The sequence below is a fragment of the Chiloscyllium plagiosum genome, unplaced genomic scaffold (genome assembly GCF_037043375.1).
Source record: "Chiloscyllium plagiosum isolate Xiang-an unplaced genomic scaffold, Cpla_swu_hap1 HiC_scaffold_42, whole genome shotgun sequence".
Lineage (NCBI taxonomy): Eukaryota > Metazoa > Chordata > Chondrichthyes > Orectolobiformes > Hemiscylliidae > Chiloscyllium > Chiloscyllium plagiosum.
The window spans coordinates 6240324-6259197 of NW_028270180.1; the positions used below are offsets into that span (position 1 = coordinate 6240324).

General features: G+C 49.6%; 2 protein-coding genes across 8 annotated transcripts in view; one reads left to right on the forward strand and one right to left on the reverse strand.

The window, feature by feature from the left end:
• Positions 1–4981: 4981 nt before the first annotated feature.
• pgpep1l (pyroglutamyl-peptidase I like) lies at positions 4982–17138 on the reverse strand. Of its 3 annotated transcripts, none has more exons than XM_043680647.2 (6): positions 16899–17138; positions 13722–13794; positions 11668–11720; positions 8892–9008; positions 7721–7947; positions 4982–5950 (listed from the first exon to the last, which is right to left on the reverse strand). In XM_043680647.2, exons 2-6 carry the CDS (start codon positions 13753–13755, stop codon positions 5770–5772), a joined length of 612 nt encoding a protein of 203 aa, XP_043536582.1. In that variant the 5' UTR covers positions 13756–13794; positions 16899–17138; the 3' UTR covers positions 4982–5769. The 3 variants fall into 3 exon arrangements, with proteins under 3 accessions (XP_043536582.1, XP_087838283.1, XP_087838284.1); XM_087982157.1 differs by lacking the exon at positions 16899–17138 and adding an exon at positions 16694–16748; XM_087982158.1 differs by lacking the exon at positions 8892–9008.
• Positions 16909–18874, forward strand: part of fam169b (family with sequence similarity 169 member B) — a 40284-nt gene continuing 38318 nt past the window's right edge. For all 5 annotated transcript variants that reach the window (XM_087982152.1, XM_087982155.1, XM_087982151.1 and 2 more), the window contains exon 1: positions 16909–16979. The gene's annotated coding sequence lies outside the window, so the exon portion shown is untranslated. The remainder of the gene's footprint in view (positions 16980–18874) is intronic.

Consider the following 18874-nt stretch of genomic DNA (forward strand, 5'->3'; position numbering starts at 1 on the left):
CGACCTACACCCACACTCTCTCACTCTTTTTCCCCCCTCCACCTCTCTGTTGGGCTACTGGATGACTTTGGTGTGAATCATTCTCAAGCTTTAAGTGCAACTAAGGGAACAGATTGGAGCAAATCTTATAACGTGGGAGGTGCAGAGAATACACGGGAAGGCATGTAGTTCTCCTGTGTTTTAGCACAGTGGGGAGCTGTTGTATGTTGTTGAAACAACATTCTCTGATCTGCTAAAATCCAGGTCAAAGTGAACTGTTCAGAATTCATTGTTGCTGGTAGTTTACGGGTATGTTTCATAATTAATTATTTTTGTTGCTGTGTGTGACCTTTTCTGATTCAAAGCCAGAGCTCTGCCAGGGCAGAGAAAGCCAGGGTGTTGTGCCTATTGTGGGTGAGTAGAGGCCAGCTGTGTACCAATGCTGCCAAAATGAAAAGTGCCTTTGGCATGGAAGGGGGGGGGGGGGGGGGGGGAGTTGGCATTGCATTTGACCTCTGCCCTCATGGACCAGAGCTGGAGGGAGGTGTGCAGGTGGGTGTTGGGCACGGAACTCAGTCCAGCTTTCCTGACTTGGGTGAAGTAGGGATGGGCATTGATAGTGGCACCTGTTGGCACTGACACAAGGTGGGATGGACGCAGGGGATGCGGTGTGCTGGTGGAATAGAGGGGGGAACCCCCATAAGGCTCTACCTGCTGTTAATCAAACCTGAATTGGCCAACGTGGTGCCCAAAAGCAGGTCAACCAATCACAGCGTGGTATCCATGACATCGTCAAGTCACTTGTCCGATGGGCTGTGGTCTCCTCAGAGTGGGCGGGGACTCCACACAAGAATATTGGAAGTGTTTTAAGATAATAAAGGTGACCTGGGCTCTTGCAACATCAGTTTATTGTTTCTGAGGTGCTACCAAACCTCCCAACAAGCTGGTACGACGCCTGAAGAAGCTGCTTTAACGTTCCAGAAGAGCTAAGGCTAACGAGGAAGGTGGGTGGGTCTGGGCTGATGGTTTTTAGTGGGTGTTCCGATTATAGTCTTGACAGGGAGGTCTACCCAGCACAATCAAAATTCGGCGCACTTTCTAGAATCTTCACACTCGGTGCTCGGTTCGGTTCCTGAGTATCTGTGGCAGTGCGTACAGGGACTCTGACCTTAGACCACCAGGACTCCCAATAACTGACAAAGCTAGGGCACGTTTCTCTGATCCCCAGTGTTTCAAAAAAAAAATACAGCTGGGGAATTTCTGCTCCTTCCTTTCCTTGTATGAAGCATGAGTCTTGGGGTTTTCAGTTTCAATTGGGGGTGAGAAAGCACTGGTTTTCTATCAGCTACCCAGGAAGGTCCTGATTGTGGTGTGAGGGATATGGAGACTGAAATGTAAGTGAGAGCAGCAACAGCTGAGACACTGAGCTGGACAGACTCCTGGTTTCGCTGCTGCTTTTTTTTCCCACCTCTTAGGTTCAGGATGAAATGAGGGAAGTTTGCATTTTGTGACCCCACAGACAACAGGAGAGCAATTCCAAGTTTACTCGTCTGGAGCAGACATTAACAAAGTATCTTGTTTCTTTCCCCCCCCCCCCCCTTTTTCGTTGGGGTCAGCCAGGCAAGGCTGTAGGTTTTATTTTTTAAATTCCGGCCAAGTCTTGCTGGAAAATGAGAGAGGTGCAGAAATGAGCGGACATCGGCGATCTCTGAATCTACACCCTGGTGGTGTGCCCCAGACCTGCAGATTGTGTGTCCTCGTGTATTTAAAAGGTCCAGAAACACTGATTGTACAGTTCAGTGCTGTCACTAATAGGTTAAGGCTGGCTAGAGATTATTACTACCTCCAGGAGGGAAAAGTGAACACTTTAGATGGCATATTGCAAAGATGGGTTTCCTACTTTCCCTACCCCACCAGTTGTTTAGTAAATGAATTTTTTTTTAAAATGGAGCAGTAAAAAGATGGCCAATTTGTTAAATAAAAGAGAATGACTTGCTGTGTGTAAATTATTCATACAATTCCTGTGTTTATATGGAGATTTTGATTTGTTGGTTAAAAAAAATTCAAATGTTTTGTATATTCTGTTGTAAGGATTTATTCCTGTTATTTCGATATATTATGGAATCTTTTCATTCAAGAGGAAAAAAAGAAAAAAAACCTTGTCTATTTTGACTGGCTGAAGCTAAAGCAATTCTAGGTTTCTTCTTACTTGGCTTTTTTCTAGTAGTTACAGGACAAGATTTAAGTTAAATAAAATCTGTATGCAAAAAAATCTGACGTTTGATCCTTTGTGTGCGTGTGTCTGTCTCTTTGTGTGTGTGTGTGTGTGTGTGTCTCTTTGTGTGTGTGTGCGTGTGTCTCTCTTTGTATGTGTGTGTGTGCGTGTCTCTGTGTCTGTATGTGTGTGTGCGCGCGCGCGTGTGTCTGTGTCTCTTTGTGTGTCTGTGTCTCTGTGTGTGTGTGTGTGTGGAGTCTTCCTACTTGGTTGCTGTTTTTTTTAAATAAAATCCCTACCGTGTGGGAGCAAGCCATTCTGCTCCTCTGAAGAGCATCCCACACAGACCCCTACCCTCTCCCTGTAACCCTGCATTTCCCATGCCCTAACCTGGACACAATGGAGCAATTTAGCATGGCCAGTCCACCCTAACCTGCGCATCTTTAGGGGGCCTCAGTGGTTATCACTGCTGCCTCACAGCACCAGGCACCCAGGTTTGATTCCAGCCTCGGATGGCTGTCTGTGTGGAGTTTGTACATTCTCCCTGTGTCTTCATGGGTTTCCTCCGGGTGCTCCAGTTTCCTCCCAGAGTCCAAAGATGTGCAGGTCAGGTGAATTGGCCATGCTAAATTGCTTGTAGTGTTAGATGCATTAGTCAGAGGGGGATAGGTTTGGGTGGGTTACTCTTCGGAGGGTCGGTGTGGACTGGTTGCCCTGAAGGGCCTGTTTCCACACTGTAGGGAATCTAACCTAATCTTTGGACTGGAGCACCCAGAGGAAACCCACGCGGACATGGGGAAAACGTGCCAACTCCACACCATTTGAATGAACGTGAGTCCCTGTCACTATGAGGCAGCCGTGCTAACCTTGTGCCCTGCTGGGGTTAATGCCTTCAATGTTCCTCTACAGCTGCATGTGGAATTGTCAAATATACTTGAGCCCAACTGAGTGCAGAGCAGAGACCAATGCAGCAACATTTTCTGGGGCAATGAGGTTTGGACAATAAATGCTAGCTCAGTCAGTGATTCCCATGTCATGAATTTAAAATAAATCTAGACCTCAGCTACCTGATGTACCATCTGAGAGTGGAATCTCCACTTCCCCCTCCAATAATATTTGTTTAACATGTTCATACGAGTTCTTTAAGTATTAACTGGCAAAATCTTTTAATCCTCTAACAGTCTCAAGCCAAGCAGTTCCTTTTTTGGCATCACCTTATTTCCATCTGACTGTTTGAAGTTTGACAATCAAGTATTTGGAGCAAAGTTCAACACTTTTAATGTAAACAGTTAGTAATTTACACACCAGCTCTGAAGAGAGGCGAGATAGGCTGGGGCTGTTTTCCCTCAGAGAAGGCTGAGGTGAGATCGGATTGAGGTGTACTAACTTCTGAGGGGCACAGACAGACAGAAACTTTCCCCTCAGTACAGGGGTCATTAACAAGGACACAGCTTTAGGTAAAAAGCAGGCAATTTGGAGACAATTTGAGGAAAACCATTTCCACCCAGAGGATGGTGGGTATCTGGAACTCCCTGCCTGTAAGACTGGTAGAAGTGGGAACCCTCAAGGCATTTCAGAAATATTTAGACGAACATTTGAAATTCCAATGAATATAAGGCTATGAAATAATGTTGGAAAATGGGAATAGAATACAGACATACAGCATAGAAATAGACCCTTCGGTCCAACTATTCCATGCCGACCCTAATCCCAAACTAAAGTAATCCTACCTGCTTGCTCCTGGTCCATATCCCTCCAAACCTTTCCTGTTTATGTACTTATCTAAGTGCCTTTCAAATGTGCCTGTATTCACCATTTCCTCAGGAAGTTCACTCCACACAAATCACCTTCTGGAAAAATGGCTTAGTGGTTAGCACTGATGCCTCACAGCACCAGGGACTCTAGTTCAATTCCAGCCTCGGATGAGTGTCCGTTTGGAGTTTGCACATTCTCTCCGCGTTTGCGTGGGTTTCCTCCCACAATCCAAAGATATGCAGGTTAGGTGAATTGGCCGTGCTAAATTGCCCAAAGTGTTAAGTCAGGGGGAAATGGGTCTGGGTGGGTTACTCTTCGGAGGTTCGGTGTGGACTTGTTGGGCCGAACAGCCTATTTCCACACTGTATGGAGTCTAATCTTAAAATAAAATTGCGCCCGTGTCTTTTCTAAGTAGCTCTCACTGTAAACAATGCCCCTAGTCTTGAAATCTCCCATCCTATGAGAAAATACACCAACCATTAACACTATACCCCTCGTGATCCGATAAACTTCTTTAAGGCGACCACTCAACCTCCTATGGTCCTGTGGTAGGACTCCCAGCCTATCCATATAACTCAAGCTCTCCATATGGGGCAACATTGTGGTAAATCTCTTCCGAACGCTCTCCAGCTTAATCATATCCTTCCAACAATAGGCAACCACGGAGCTCTTTCAATGCTGTAAAAACTCTGACTATGACCGGTATTCACGCCTTCGATCCAAGTAATTGAAGGTATTTTGATCCCTTCCCTCAAGCCACAATCAGCACAGAAAGTTAACCATTTGATTTGTAAAACAGCACAATTCATTTGATAATATCAACACTGACTACGTTGGCAACTCTCCCCTCTATATCAGAATGGTGGGAACAAGTTGGGCGTGTAACCCAGCGCATTGGTGTGTTGGGGGAATGTGGTGCTGTTTGATGAGGCATTAGCCCCTCCCCCCCAACCCCCCCAATACCCACCAGGTAAGTGATCCTGTGGCATTATTTCAGGGAAAGACTGGGTATGGAATGAGCTGCCAGAGGAAGTGGTGGAGGCTGGTACAATTTCAACATTTAAGAGGCATCAGGATGGGTATATGAATAAGAAGGGTTTGGAGGGATATGGGCTGGGTGCTGGCAGGTGGGACTAGATTGGGTTGGGATATCTGGTCGGCATAGATGGGTTGGACCGAAGGGTCTGTTTCTGTGCTGTACGTCTCTATAAACTCTAGTCTGACCCTCCTGACACTAATGCCCTCCAGGGAGGGAAATCTGCTGTCCTGCCCAAAATTTGACTCCAGGCGGCTAAGGAAACATCTGCGTTTTAGTGACCCCAGAAAGTTACTGATTGCAGGGCAATTAGGGATGACCAACAACCACATTCCGAGACAGAATAACAAAAGGGACAACTTGCGATGTAGCCTCGAGGTTTCAGGGGTCCCGTGAGAGCAAGGAGACAGCACAACCAACGTGAGACCATTCACACTGGTGTGGATTCAGGATGGAGGGTGAGTCTTTAAGCTGAGGAAAGGGATCTTTTCCCCAGGGTGGGGAGTTCAAAACTAGAGGGGCATAGGTTTAGGGCGAGAGGGAAAGATTTAAAAGGGACAGAGGGGGCAACAGTTTCACACACACGGTGGTGCATGTATGGAATGAACTGCCAGAGGAAGTGGTGGAGGTCAACACAATTACATTTAAAAGGCATCCAGACATGGATAGGAAGGATATAAAGGGATATGGGCCAAACGGGACTAGTTTAGTTTGGGAATCTTGGTAGGCATGGACGCGTTGGACCGAAGGGTCTGCTTCCGTGCTGTGTGACACTGAGCATCGTTCACAAAACCGATGGTTCTCTCTGGGTGTCCAGTTGGTGCAGCAGCTCCTGTAGAATCATCCAGAGAGCCTTTCCCAGCTTTTCCACTGTCAATCCATTGCTCAGCCGAGGGATGTGAATAAAGGCAGCTTTCTGGTTACCATGGTATAATGAAAGGTAGTAAGCATATTCACAAAGATACCTGAAAAAGATGTTTCATTTAAAAGTCAATTGAACATCCTCAGGTAAGCACTTCAGAGTAAGTCAACATGTTGCGGTCCCCTGGTGTGGGTCATGTGTACTTTAGCACATTACACTGGAGACAATAGACATGGGCTCATCTCAAGTTGTTTCTGGATTCCAGACACTGAGATAATTTCCACAAATCAACTTGTTCAGAAATCTTATTACCATCGCCTGGAGCAGATGGGACACAAAACCAGGCCTCCAGGTCCAGGGGTAAGGGCACTACCACTGCACCACAAGGGTCCCCCAGTTTTAGGCATGGAACTTCTTTATATGGCTCCTTACTCACAACTGAATGGTTTCTATTCCCTGCCAGCAAATCAACCTTGGAATATTAACCATCACCAGGAAAGGTCTTGAGGCTCATTAGTAAATAATAGAATGTAACTGTGTGATTTCTGGAAGGATGGGAGGAGGGTCTGTGATTCCCCCCCACGGTGATGGGATGGGGGTCTGTGTCTGTGACATCCCCCCCCATGGTGAAGGGAGGGATGTCTGTGATTCCCCCCCACGGTGACGGGACGGGGGTTCTGTGATTCCCCCACACGGTGACGGGACGTGGGGGTCTGTGATTTCCCCCACATGGTGACGGGACGGGGGTCTGTGTCTGTGATTCCCCCACATGTTGACGGGACGGGGGTCTGTGTCTGTGATTCCCCCACATGGGGACGGGATAGAGGTCTGTGTCTGTTATTTAAATGGGAGAAGGTAATCACTGTTCAGATGTTCACCTCTTCCCAGATGTTGAAGGAGCTGATACCCAAGTGGAGTCACACAGTAAAATCTCTGAGATTACCCACTCACTCTTCACATGAGAGTTTGTACCTTCAGCCTACCTGTGGGGATGGGGCAGTGTTTGGTCTCAATTTATAATCTAGTATCTCACAGATGCAGACCCTTCAGCCCATCGGGTCTGTACTGCCAATGCTACACTCAATCTACTATGCTGCCATGTTCCTGCGCTCTGTGTTATGACATGCCAAACTCTTTTTAAAGGCTGTGAGGTTTCACCTCAAGGTCCTTTGAGTGTAGGAGTTGGAACATCATGTTAAGATTGTGCAGGACATTGGTGAGGCCTCTTCTGGAATACTGTGTCCAGTTCCTGTCACCCTCTTATAGGTAGGATATTATTAATCTGGAGAGGGTTCAGAAGAGATTTACCAGGATGTTGCTGTGTATGCAAAGTTTGAGTTATAAAGAAACGCTGGGATTTTTTTCACTGGAGCGTAGGAGGTTGAGTGGTGACCTGATAGAATTTATAAAATAATGAGCGGTATAGATAGGGTTAATAATCATTGTCTTTTCCCTGGGATGGGGGATTTCAAGACTAGGGGACACATTGTTAAGGTGAGAGGAGAGAGATTTACATAAGACATGAGGAGCAACGTTTTTAAACAGAGGGTGTTCATGTGTGGAATGAGCTTCCTGAGGAAGTGGTGGGTGTGGGCACAGTTACAATGTTTAAAAGAAATTTGTACATGAATAGGAAAGGTTTGGAGGGATACGGGCCAGGAGCAGGCAGGTGGGACTGGTTTAGTTAAGTCGGCACGGACTGGTTGGGCCGAAGAGTCTGTTTCCGTGCTCTATGACTCTATAACCCCCCTCCCAGGCAGTGCATTCCAGAACTGGCTCATATCTTGCTGGTTGTGAAGTTGATTTCATCGCTGCACTTGTAGGAATGAGTGGATCTGTAAACTGTCGAGGTATTTCTGTCACAGTTACTGACCTCCCTGCATCCCTGGAATAAATGATAGCAATGTCCAGTCCAGCAAGGTTCTTACAGACAGATCTCATGTTGATGAGTGACTCGATCTTCTCAGGCCCTCCATCCACACAGCAGCTTCCTGCTGCATAGCAACCACAAACATCAGGATCTTTATATCCCTGGTTCCTGGCACACTGTTCGAGAATGATCAGCTTCGATGCTGTTCCTACTCCGACATGCACAGCCAGCTAAACAAAACCAGACACAGAGTGGGATCACTTCACGCTCAGACGCTGCAATGTTTTCCCAGTGAAAGTGAAACCATGCCGTTATTGTCCTACCCAGTTCTCTATCCCTGCCTGTGTCTCTCTGATTCTCGCTGGTGAACATATGGTACCCGTTGGCACCACCAGACTGATGCTACCCTCTTGCCTCTTGCCTCGTGCCTGTGTTTCTGAGGCCAATTCACAGCAGAATCTCACTCCCAAAGCATCACAGTTCAGCTCATTCACTTCTCACCTGCTGTTTGTTTATGCAAACACTCTCACACTCCCACTGTCTCTCTCTCACCCCTTCAAAATGTCACTCCCACTCTCCCACTCTCTCACTCACCACTCTTTCACTCATCATCTCTCACTGAACACTCCTTCAAACTTTCATTCTCTCACTCCCACTCTCTCACACACTCATTCATTCTTTCAAATTCACACTCCCACATTCACTCTCTCTGTTTTACACACACACACACACACACACACTCCCTCTCAGCTTCACACGTACTATCTCTATCACTTTCACTATCACTTTCACACTCATGCTCTGTCACACACATTTTCACTCTTGCACTCTGTCACGTTCACTGTCACATTCGTTCTCTCACACTCGTTTGCTTATACAATCTATCTCTCTCACACATCCTCTCTATCTCTCTCACACACACTCACATTGCTCCCATCATGTGCTGGAACCACCCACCAGTTCATGTAAACTCACTCTCTCTGGTGGAGAAGATCGACTCACTCTTGAGACCTCTGATTGTCTTCAGCTCTGCTCTGTCCACTTCAAGTTATAAAACAAAATCACCATGCAAATAGGCAGCAGCTGCTCGGGGTCATCAAGAGGAACTGAGGACCACAGGCAGCAAAGTGACTGTGGACAGTGCTGGGCCAGGGAATTTTCCAGAATAAGATACCTGTGGCTGTTGGGTTTCCCAGATCCTGCTCAGTATCTCCCGGACCCGCTGGTAGTGAACAGGTAGTTCAACCGTTTCCAGCCGAATTTTGTCCCCGGAGCCTAATTTCTTTAGTTCCTGTGGATTGTATAAAACAGTGTAACAGATTCATGTATTGTCCTGAATGTCCATATCCCACCTGGAATACCATGTGCAGCTTGGGTGGCCTTATCTCAGGGAAGGGTGTGTTGTGTTAGCAGCAGTATGGAGGCAGCACTCTGGAGTAAGGATGGGCTCAGCAACCTGGCCTGATATTCTCCAGAGTTTAGGGGCAAAGGGAGGTGACACCTCATTGAGATGTACGAGATTGTGAAAGGGCTGCAGGGGGTAAATTGTGAAAGGACTGCAGGGGGTAGAGACTGATTCCCGCTGATCAAACACTCCGGGGCACAGTCTCAGGATAAGGGGCCAATCGGAGGAACCTTCGAGATTCTGCATCCCAGAGGCTAATGGATGCTCCGTTGTTGATTTTTGAGACTGGCACAGAGAGAGTTATTTTGGGGGGGCGTGGCGGGGAGCGGGGGAAACGGGGAGTGGGTGGGTGGGTGAAGATTAGCCACAATGGTACAGAATGGAGGAGCTGTGGGTCAGGGAATGGTTGTGGAGGCACTGAATACAAAGATAGAATTCCATCTGCGATACCATCGTAGCCAAATAATCACAGGACAGAAGTGCTCATTCCACTGAGACCGGGAGATCCATGGAGAATGGCACTAAGGAAGAACCATGTTGATTAGTGTCTGGCAGGGAATGAGGTGGGGATAGTCACTTTTCAAAACAAGGCACGTTATCCTGGAGTACCATCAATTAGCAAAAACATTTCATCTTATTGTCAAAACCATGGCAGGATCTGAAAGGTTAGGAGCTATTTTGGGCGGCACGGTGGCACAGTGGTTAGCACTGCTGCCTCACAGCGCCAGAGACCCGGGTTCAATTCCCTTCTCAGGCGACTGACTGTGTGGAGTTTGCACATTCTCCCCGTGTCTGCGTGGGTGTCCTCCGGGTGCTCCGGTTTCCTCCCACAGTCGAAAGATGTGCAGGTCAGGTGAATTGGCCATGCTAAATTGCCCGTAGTGTTAGGTAAGGGGTAAATGTAGGGGTATGGGTGGGTTGCGCTTCGGCGGGTCGGTGTGGACTTGTTGGGCCGAAGGGCCTGTTTCCACACTGTAAGTAATCTAATCTAATCTAATCTAATCTAATCTAATCTAATCTATCCTGGCTGCAAGCACAGTGGACTGAGCACAATCCTCTCATGTTTCCCCCGACTGCACCCCTGAACAATCCATGAAACTAGGGTGGCACCTATCAACAGGAGAGATATATGGACCGCGGGCAGACAGAAGAGATTAGTTTAATTTGGTATCATGGTCAGCACAACATCGTGGGCCGAAGGGCCTGTTCCTGTGCTGTACAGTTCGCTGTTCTAATAGAGAGGTCAAACAGAGACCAAACAATTGTGGATGGCTGGAGATCAGAAACAGAAAGTGCTGGGGAAATTCAGCAGGTCTGGCAGAATCTGTGGAGAGAGAAACAGTTCATGTTTTGGATCCAATGTCCCTTCTTCACAACCTGATTTCTCTCCACAGATGCTGCCGGACCCACTGAGCTTTTCCAGCAATTTCTGGTTTTGTTTCTGATTTCCAGCATCTGCAGTTCTGTCGGTTTTTATGTTCTTCAAGATGAACAGGTTCAGTGACACGCCGTGAGTGGAGATGGAAGGTTGGGAAGCCAGATAGATAAACAAATAAGGTAGGATTTCTAATCCTAATGTTTCAATGGCTCCCAACCATACCCCTGTGTGGAAACAGTTCTCACTGAGTGCCTGGGCAGACACCTGAGCACAAAGACCAATGGCTTGGGATAATGCTGGGGACCTCCAGTCCTGTAGGAGGCACTGTTTTTCAGGTGAGGTCAGACCCTGTTTGTCTCTTGAAAGTGGATATGAAAGACCGTGGTACTCATCCAATCAAAGAGCAGGAACATTATTCGCACCACCCCATCCCCAATTTTCTGGTCTAGACAGAACCTCTAAACAACAGCAACAGGCTCTGTGTTCTCAGTCACCCTGAAACATACAATTCTTAAAGAGCTCGACAGGGTCAATGCTGAGACTGTTGTCCTTTGACATTCAATGGCATTACCATCACCGAATCTCCCACTATCAATGGGGGTTACCATTGGCCAGAAATTGAACTGAGCTACCACTGACAAGGCCAATGCTGAGCGGATGTTCCCCCTCATGGGAGAGTCTAGTACCAGAGGGAACAGTCTCAGAGTAAAGGGGCACTAACCTAAGATGGAGATGAAGAGGAATTTCTTCACTCAGAGGGTTGTGAGTCTTGGGAACTCTTTGCTGAGTTCTAATTTAAGGCTGAGATCAATAGATTCTTGATCAATCGGGGAATCAGGGGGTTCTGGGGAAAGGGCAGGATAGTGGACCTGAGGAGTGTCATATCAGCCATGACCTTATTGAATGGTGGAATAGGCTTGAGGGGCCAAATGGCCTACTCCTGTTCCTACTTCTTATGGAGGGGGACGGCAGTGTTTATTGCTGTCTCTGAAAAAGCAGCATCTCTGATCGGACCACATTCCCTGAGTAAGGCACCAGTCTGGATTTTACAGTCAAGTTTCTCAACTGGGGCTTGAACCCACAACCCTCCGATCATGAGTTATCACTGAAGCCGGTGAGCTAAGATCGAAGGGAAGGTCAATGATATTCTCGTGTTGGTCTCAATACCTGAACAGCAGCCCAGCTTGGGTTGGTGAGGTGCTGGCGGAATGGACCGAAACCTACAAGTGAAAAGAACAAAATGAGCAGTGTTATTATGAAATAATTAATCCATGGGATGTTGGCATCACTGGTAATCATCAAATCCCTACAGGGTGGGAGCAGGCCATTCAGCCCATTGAGTCCACACTGAAGAGCATCCCACCCAGACCTGCACCCACCTTACCTTATCCCTGAAACCCAGCAATTCCCATGGCCAACCCACCCCACCTGACCTGCGCATCTTTGGACTGTGGGAGGAAACCAGAGCACCCAGAGGAAACCCACGCAGACACGGGGAGAATGTGCAAACTCCACACAGACAGTTGCCCGAGGCTGGAATTGAACCCAGGTCCCTGGCATTGTGAGGTGATATTGCTAACCACTGAGCCACCATGCGCCTAGCATTTCTGTGCCCATTCCTAATTGCCCTTGAAATGAGTGGCTCGCTACATATTGCCCAGAGGGCATAAAGAGTCAACCATATCACTGTGGGTCTGGAGTCATGTGTAGGCCAGACTGGGTAAGGAGGGTTGATTTCCATCCCTAAAGAACATTAGTGACCCAGGTGGGTGTTTTCAACTATAGACAATGGTTTAATGGTCACTATCACTTAAACTAGTTTTCAATTCCGGACTTTTTAAATTTAATTGGAATTTCACTGATTGGGGTGGGATTGAGGTGGGATTTTATGAATCAGTTTATGGGATGTTGGTGTCACTGGCTGAGTTAGTATGTATTGTCCATCCCTAGTTGCCCTGGAGAAGGTGAGGATGAACTGCCTTCTTGAACCGCTGCAGTCCATGTGCTGTAGGTAGACCCACAATGATGTTAATGGAAGTTCCATTTCTTCTATCAAGTTATGTAGTTCTCACCGGTGGCTGTCCATAACAAATTGCCCTTCAACTGAGCAGCTTGCTAGACCAGTTCAGAGAGCAGTTTACAGTGGCCTGCATTTCTGGCGGCTTGTAGGCCAGACCAGGTAAGGATGGCAGATTTCCTTCTCTGAAGAACTTTAGTGAACCTGATGGGATTTTATTTAATAATCGATGCTGGTTTCCATTACCGAGACCAGTGTCACATTCCAGATTTCACCGTGATGGCAGGATTTGATCCCATTGTGAGAGAGTATGACCCCCATGATGAAGCTGCTGCTTTAACAAGGCTATGCTGCCCTTGGAATTTTTTTCAGAGAGGTTGTAAAAGCAGCGATTCCGAAAGGTCTGGATTTGAAGGAGTTTAAGGCCAGTTTGATTATAGCTAACAGATACTGCCTCAGTCAAAGGGCTTTCAAGTTTTAAATAAAACACTTGTACAATGAAAGGGACAGTTCTCCCAGGTAAGCTCTCCTCTGGTTTGGTTTGGCTTTAACAGGCAGTTGTGAAGCTGCTAGACCCACAGAAACAGGTCCATGCTGATCCTCCCTCTCTCTCTGACATCGCTCCTGTCAGACCCTGGATTTGATTCGGCCTTATGTGCCAAGGAGGGTTTATGGGGATTGTTGTGAGTATTTGGAACAGCGTTATTAAGTTGGGATGACCTACTGGGGTATTGGATAGGTTGCGTTATTTGGTATTCTGTTTTCTTTGTGTTTTGGTCATTAACTATGTAAATAAATTTTGTTTTGTTTAAAACTAAGTGGTTTGACCAACCACATCTCTCCTGGAATATCTACTTGCTTCAAACAACGAGCAAAGTTGGGCTCTGGGCTACTTTCTTGACATGTTTTGAGGGGGGGGGTCAGGCCTGGTCCATAACACCCCAAGCCATCCACTGGGATTACCGGATACCAAAGGTGTCTCCTTGTCAGGCAAGGAGATGGATTGGTCTGGAGGGCGAATGCAGCTGTGGTTAAATATCTTGCCAAAGCTGGCAGGTGGTACTCAGGAGGGCAGAGAGAGGGCACTTCCAAGGGCGTCGGGGGGACACGTGGGAACGGAAATACAAAGGGCTGTGATGACCCGAGAGCAGGCAGCAAATTAAACAACAGGAAGGTTTCACAGAATACAGCAACTGGGAGATACCAGTCACCAACAGCAGCTGGGGATCAGGATCCATCGGGAATGCTTGGCGTCACCTTCCGAGATCTGCAGGGACCTGTACAGGAAAAGAAGGCTTTCAATTATTAAGCACTTTCACAACCTAAGGATGCACAAAATTACTTTATAGGCCGTGGACTGTTGGCACTGTTGGAATAAAGGAAACAAAAGAGCAAATCTCACACAGCACGATCCCACAAGCCACAACGGGAAGATCATTCCAGCTCACTGGGGATGTTGGCCAAAGGGTAAATTCTGGCCAGAGGCACCATGGGGAATATCCACCTGTCTTTCAAAATTAGACTGTGTGGGATCATGAAAAGGAATTGCATATCCGACAGTGCGGCACTCCCTCAGCACTGACCCTGCGACAGTGCGGCACTCCCTCAGCACTGACCCTCCGACAGTGCGGCACTCACTTAGCAGTGACCCTCCGACAGTGCGGCACTCTCTCAGCACTGACCCTCTGACAGTACGGCACTCCCTCAGCACTGACTCTCCAACAGTGTGGCACTCCCTCAGCACTGACCCTCCGACAGTGCAGTGCTCACTCAGCACTGACCCTCTGACAGTGCGGCAATCCCTCAGCACTGACCCTCTGACAGTGCGGCACTCCCTCAGCATTGATCCTCCGACAGTGCGGCACTCCCTCAGCACTGACTCTCTGACAGTGCGGCAATCCCTCAGCACTGACCCTCTGACAGTGCGGCACTCCCTCAGCATTGACCCTTCGACAGTGCGGCACTCCCTCAGCACTGACCCTCTGACAGTGCGGCACTCCCTCAGCACTGACCCGCCGTCAGTGCGGCACTCCCTCAGCACTGACAGTCTGACAGTGCAGCACTCCCTCAGCACTGACCCTTCGACAATGCGGCACTCCCTCAGCACTGACACTCCGACAGTGCGGCGCTCACTCAGCACTGACCCTCCGACAGTGCGGCACTCCCTCAGCACTGACCTTCCAACAGTGTGGCACTCCCTCAGCACTGACCCTCCGACAGTGCGGCACTCCCTCAGCACTGACCCTCCAACAGTGCGGCACTCCCTCAGCACTGACCCTCTGACAGTGCGGCACTCCCTCAGCACTGACCCTCTGACAGTGCGGCACTCCCTGAGCACTGACCCTCTGACAGTGCGGCACTCCCTCAGCACTGACAGTCTGACAGTGCAGCACTCCCTCAGCACTGACCCTCTGACAATGCAGCAGTCCCTCAGCATTGACCCTTCAACAGTGCGGGACTCCCTCAGTACTGACCCTCCGATAGTGAGGCACTCCCTCAGCGCTGAACCCTCCAACAGTTTGGCACTCCCTTAGCGCTGATCCTCTGACAGTGCAGCACTCCCACAACACTGAACCCTCTGACAGTGTGGCACTCTCTCAGCACTAGCCCTCTGACAGTGCCCGCACCCTCAGCACTGGCCCTCTGACAGCGTGGCACTTACTCAGCTCTGACCCTGTGAGAGTGCCCGCTCCCTCAGCACTGACCCTCCGACAGTGCAGCACTACCTCAGCACTGCACTTCTGACAGTGCCTGCTCCAACAGCGCTCACCCCCCCAACAGTGCGGCACTCCCTCAGCACTGACCCTCTGACAGTGCCCACTCCCTCAGCACTGACCCTCTGACAGTGCCCGCTCCCTCAGCACTGACCCTCCGACAGAGCGGCACTCACTCAGCACTGACCCTCTGACAGTGCCCGCACCATCAGCACTGACCCTCCGACAGAGCGGCACTCACTCAGCACTGACCCTCTGACAGTGCCCGCACCCTCAGCACTGACCCTCTGACAGACCGGCACTCACTCAGCACTGACTCTCTGACAGTGCCCGCTCCCTCAGCACTGACTCACTAGATGTGCCTGCTCCCTCAGCACTGACCCTCCGACAGTGCAGCACTACCTCAGCAGTGGCCCTCTGACAGTGCCCGCACACTCAGCACTGACCCCTCCCACCACCCCCAACAGTGTGGGCTCTCTCAGCACTGACCCTCTGACAGTGTCCACTGCATCAGCACTGACCCTCTGACAATGCCCATTCCCTCAGCACTGACCTTCTGACAGTGCAGCACTGAACTCCCGACAGTGTGGTGCTCCCTCAGCACTGACCCTTACACAGAGTGGCACTCAGCACTGACCCTCCAAACGTGCAGCATTCCCTCAGCACTGACCCTCCGACAGTGCGGCGCTCACTCAGCACTGACCCTCCAAACGTGCAGCATTCCCTCAGCACTGACCCTCAGACAGTGTGGCACTCCCTCAGCACTGACCCTCTGACAGTGCGGCACTCCCTCAGCACTGACCCTCTGACATTGCCCGCTCCCTCAGTATTGACCCTGTGGTTGTTGTCCTGATTGTGACGATGAACTCCCTGCCGTCAGTACCTGCAGTTCATCGATTGTGTCTGACAGAGCTGCTCATTACACCGAATTGCACTGATGGCTATTTGACCCAGCAATTCCGTGCTGGCCTTTTCCTCCACATAAACCTTCTTCTCCCAGAATTCATCCCAATTCTCAGTATCTCCTGTTTTATTTTGCCGTTTGTCTCTTCATGCATGTCCACTTTAACAACAACAGGGAGTGTGCAGCCAGCCCAGTCCATCTCACAAACCAGCCTCCCATCCATTGACTACGTCTACACTTCCCACTGCCCGGGGAGAGCAACCAACATCACCAAAGACCCCTCCCACCCATTTATACTCACTTCCAAACCCTTCCATTGGGCAGAAGATATAAAAATTTGTATAGATGTACAAATATATTCACAAACAGCTTCCTCCCTGCTGTCATTAGACTTCTGAATAGACCTCTCAAATGCCACATTTAATGTTGATCTCATTCCTAGTTCACCTTCTCTGCAGCTGTAACATTGTATTCCGTGCTCTGATCTATGACCCTAATGCACTTTGCATAGTAATAACCTGCCCGTACTGTACAGCAAAACAAAACCTTTCACTATACCTAGGTCCATGGGACAAAATAATTCAAATCAAAACTATCCGCCTCTGGCTCTCCCAACACCACTCAGCTCCCTGCTGGATAACACAGGGGCAGCTCCCTCCCTGGACGAGGGACCCAGTGTAGTTTTGTTCAGACCTCCCACTGCTTGCCCCACCCTGTCCAACCTGAACTCCGTGCTAGAGTTTATTATCAGCCACTCCCTTACCTTCAGAGACAGCGAGAGACCGGAGGAGGTGGGAGACGGTGGGGGAATATCTCAGTCTGTGCCCACCTCTGACTGACTGAGGTAAGAGATCAGAGGGGATCTGCTAATCCGCTGTAAACTGGTCAGCAGTGAGCTCCTCACTGTCTGATCCAATGTTGGGGAAGCAGGTTAGCTCCTGAAGGAACTGCCGCCGTTTCAAAGTCAGAGACAAGCTTTCACAGGGAAGGAGAGAGAGAGAGAGAGAGAGAGCTCCAGATACTGTCAACAAACACTGGGAACAATCTGAAACTGTTGACCGGACTGAGAGACAGCTGTTACTAATATTAGATTCTGCTGTAGGCTGGTTTGGCTTTAGATTGAAGGCCATTCTACAGGGACCACTCATGTCCTGCTGTTTCACTTCTCAGACCCCGTACCTGTCCCACTCTGAAGGGGGACACATCATCTCCCCATCCCTCCTGTTCAGACATGGTCATGTTCCTTTTGTTCTGATTTATGGGGCAACCCCCCACATCAGCCAGGTTCACCACCATATTGGGGGCCACAATGACCTGGAGGAGTGGGGGGGGGGAGCATTGATCAACTGCTCTCCGCCTTAACAGTCACTGCCAAAGGCTTTATTCCCACCCTGCCTCTCCCTGGGCTCAATATCCAGAGGGACCCGTCGCCAAGGAACTTTCACCAGGCAGCTGTCACTCATGAAGGGTTCCAAATTCAGGGCTCCCATCGAAAACAAGAGAATCAAATTCAGACCAATGCAGCCAGGGCACTGCATGGTGAGCACTGCACTGTCAGAGGGTCACTGCTGAGTGAGCACTGCATTGTCAGAGGGTCAGTGCTGAGTGAGCACTGCACTGTCAGAGGGTCACTGCTGAGTGAGCACTGCACTGTCAGAGGGTCAGTGCTGAGTGAGCACTGCACTGTCAGAGGGTCAGTGCTGAGTGAGCACTGCATTGTCAGAGGGTCAGTGCTGAGTGAGCACTGCACCGTCAGAGGGTCAGTGCTGAGTGAGCACTGCATTGTCAGAGGGTCAGTGCTGAGTGAGCACTGCATTGTCAGAGGGTCAGTGCTGAGTGAGCACTGCACCGTCAGAGGGTCAGTGCTGAGTGAGCACTGCATTGTCAGAGGGTCAGTGCTGAGTGAGCACTGCACCGTCAGAGGGTCAGTGCTGAGTGAGCACTGCACTGTCAGAGGGTCAGTGCTGAGGGAGTGCCGCACTGTCAGAGGGTCAGTGCTGAGTGAGCACTGCACTGTCAGAGGGTCAGTGCTGAGGGAGTGCCGCACTGTCAGAGGGTCAGTGCTGAGGGAGTGCCGCACTGTCAGAGGGTCAGTGCTGAGGGAGTACCGCACTGTCGGAGGGTCAGTGCTGAGAGGGGACTGCACTGTCAGTGGGTCAGTGCTGAGGGAGTGCCGCACTGTCGGAGGGTCAGTGCTGAGGGAGTGCCGCACTGTCAGAGGGTCAGTGCTGAGAGGGGACTGCACTGTCAGAGGGTCAGTGCTGAGGGATTGCCGCACTGTCAGAGGGTCAGTGCTGAGGGAGTGCCGCACTGTCAGAGGGTCAGTGCTGAGGGAGCGCCGCACTGTCAGAGGGTCAGTGCTGCGGGCGCGCCGCACTGTCGGAGGGTCAGTGCTGAGGGAGCACTACTCTCTCAGAGGGTCAGGACAGATTGGGCGGCACGGTGGCACAGTGGTTAGCACTGCTGCCTCACAGCGCCAGAGACCTGGGTTCAATTCCCGCCTTAGGCGACTGACTGTGTGGAGTTTGCACATTCTCCCAGTGTCTGCATGGGTTTCCTCTGGGTGCTCCGGTTTCCTCCCACAGTCCAAAAATAAAAAAAAATGTGCAGGTCAGGTGAATTGGCCATGCTAAATTGCCCGTAGTGTTAGGTAAGGGATAAATGTAGGGGTATGGGTGGGTTGCGCTTCGGCGGGGTGGTGTGGACTTGTTGGGCTGAAGGGCCTGTTTCCACACTGTA

Bases quoted from the DNA above. Each gene is read 5' to 3' on its own strand.
- pgpep1l (XM_043680647.2), bottom strand. From the start codon at position 13,755: ATGGATCCTGATCCCCAGCTGCTGTTGGTGACTG. The intron at 7,948-8,891 runs GTATCTTATTCT...GGTTTTGTTTAG, and splicing joins GGGAAACCCAACAGCCACAG to CTGGCTGTGCATGTCGGAGT. The intron at 5,951-7,720 runs GTCAGTAACTGT...CATCTTTTTCAG, and splicing joins TATTCCAGGGATGCAGGGAG to GTATCTTTGTGAATATGCTT.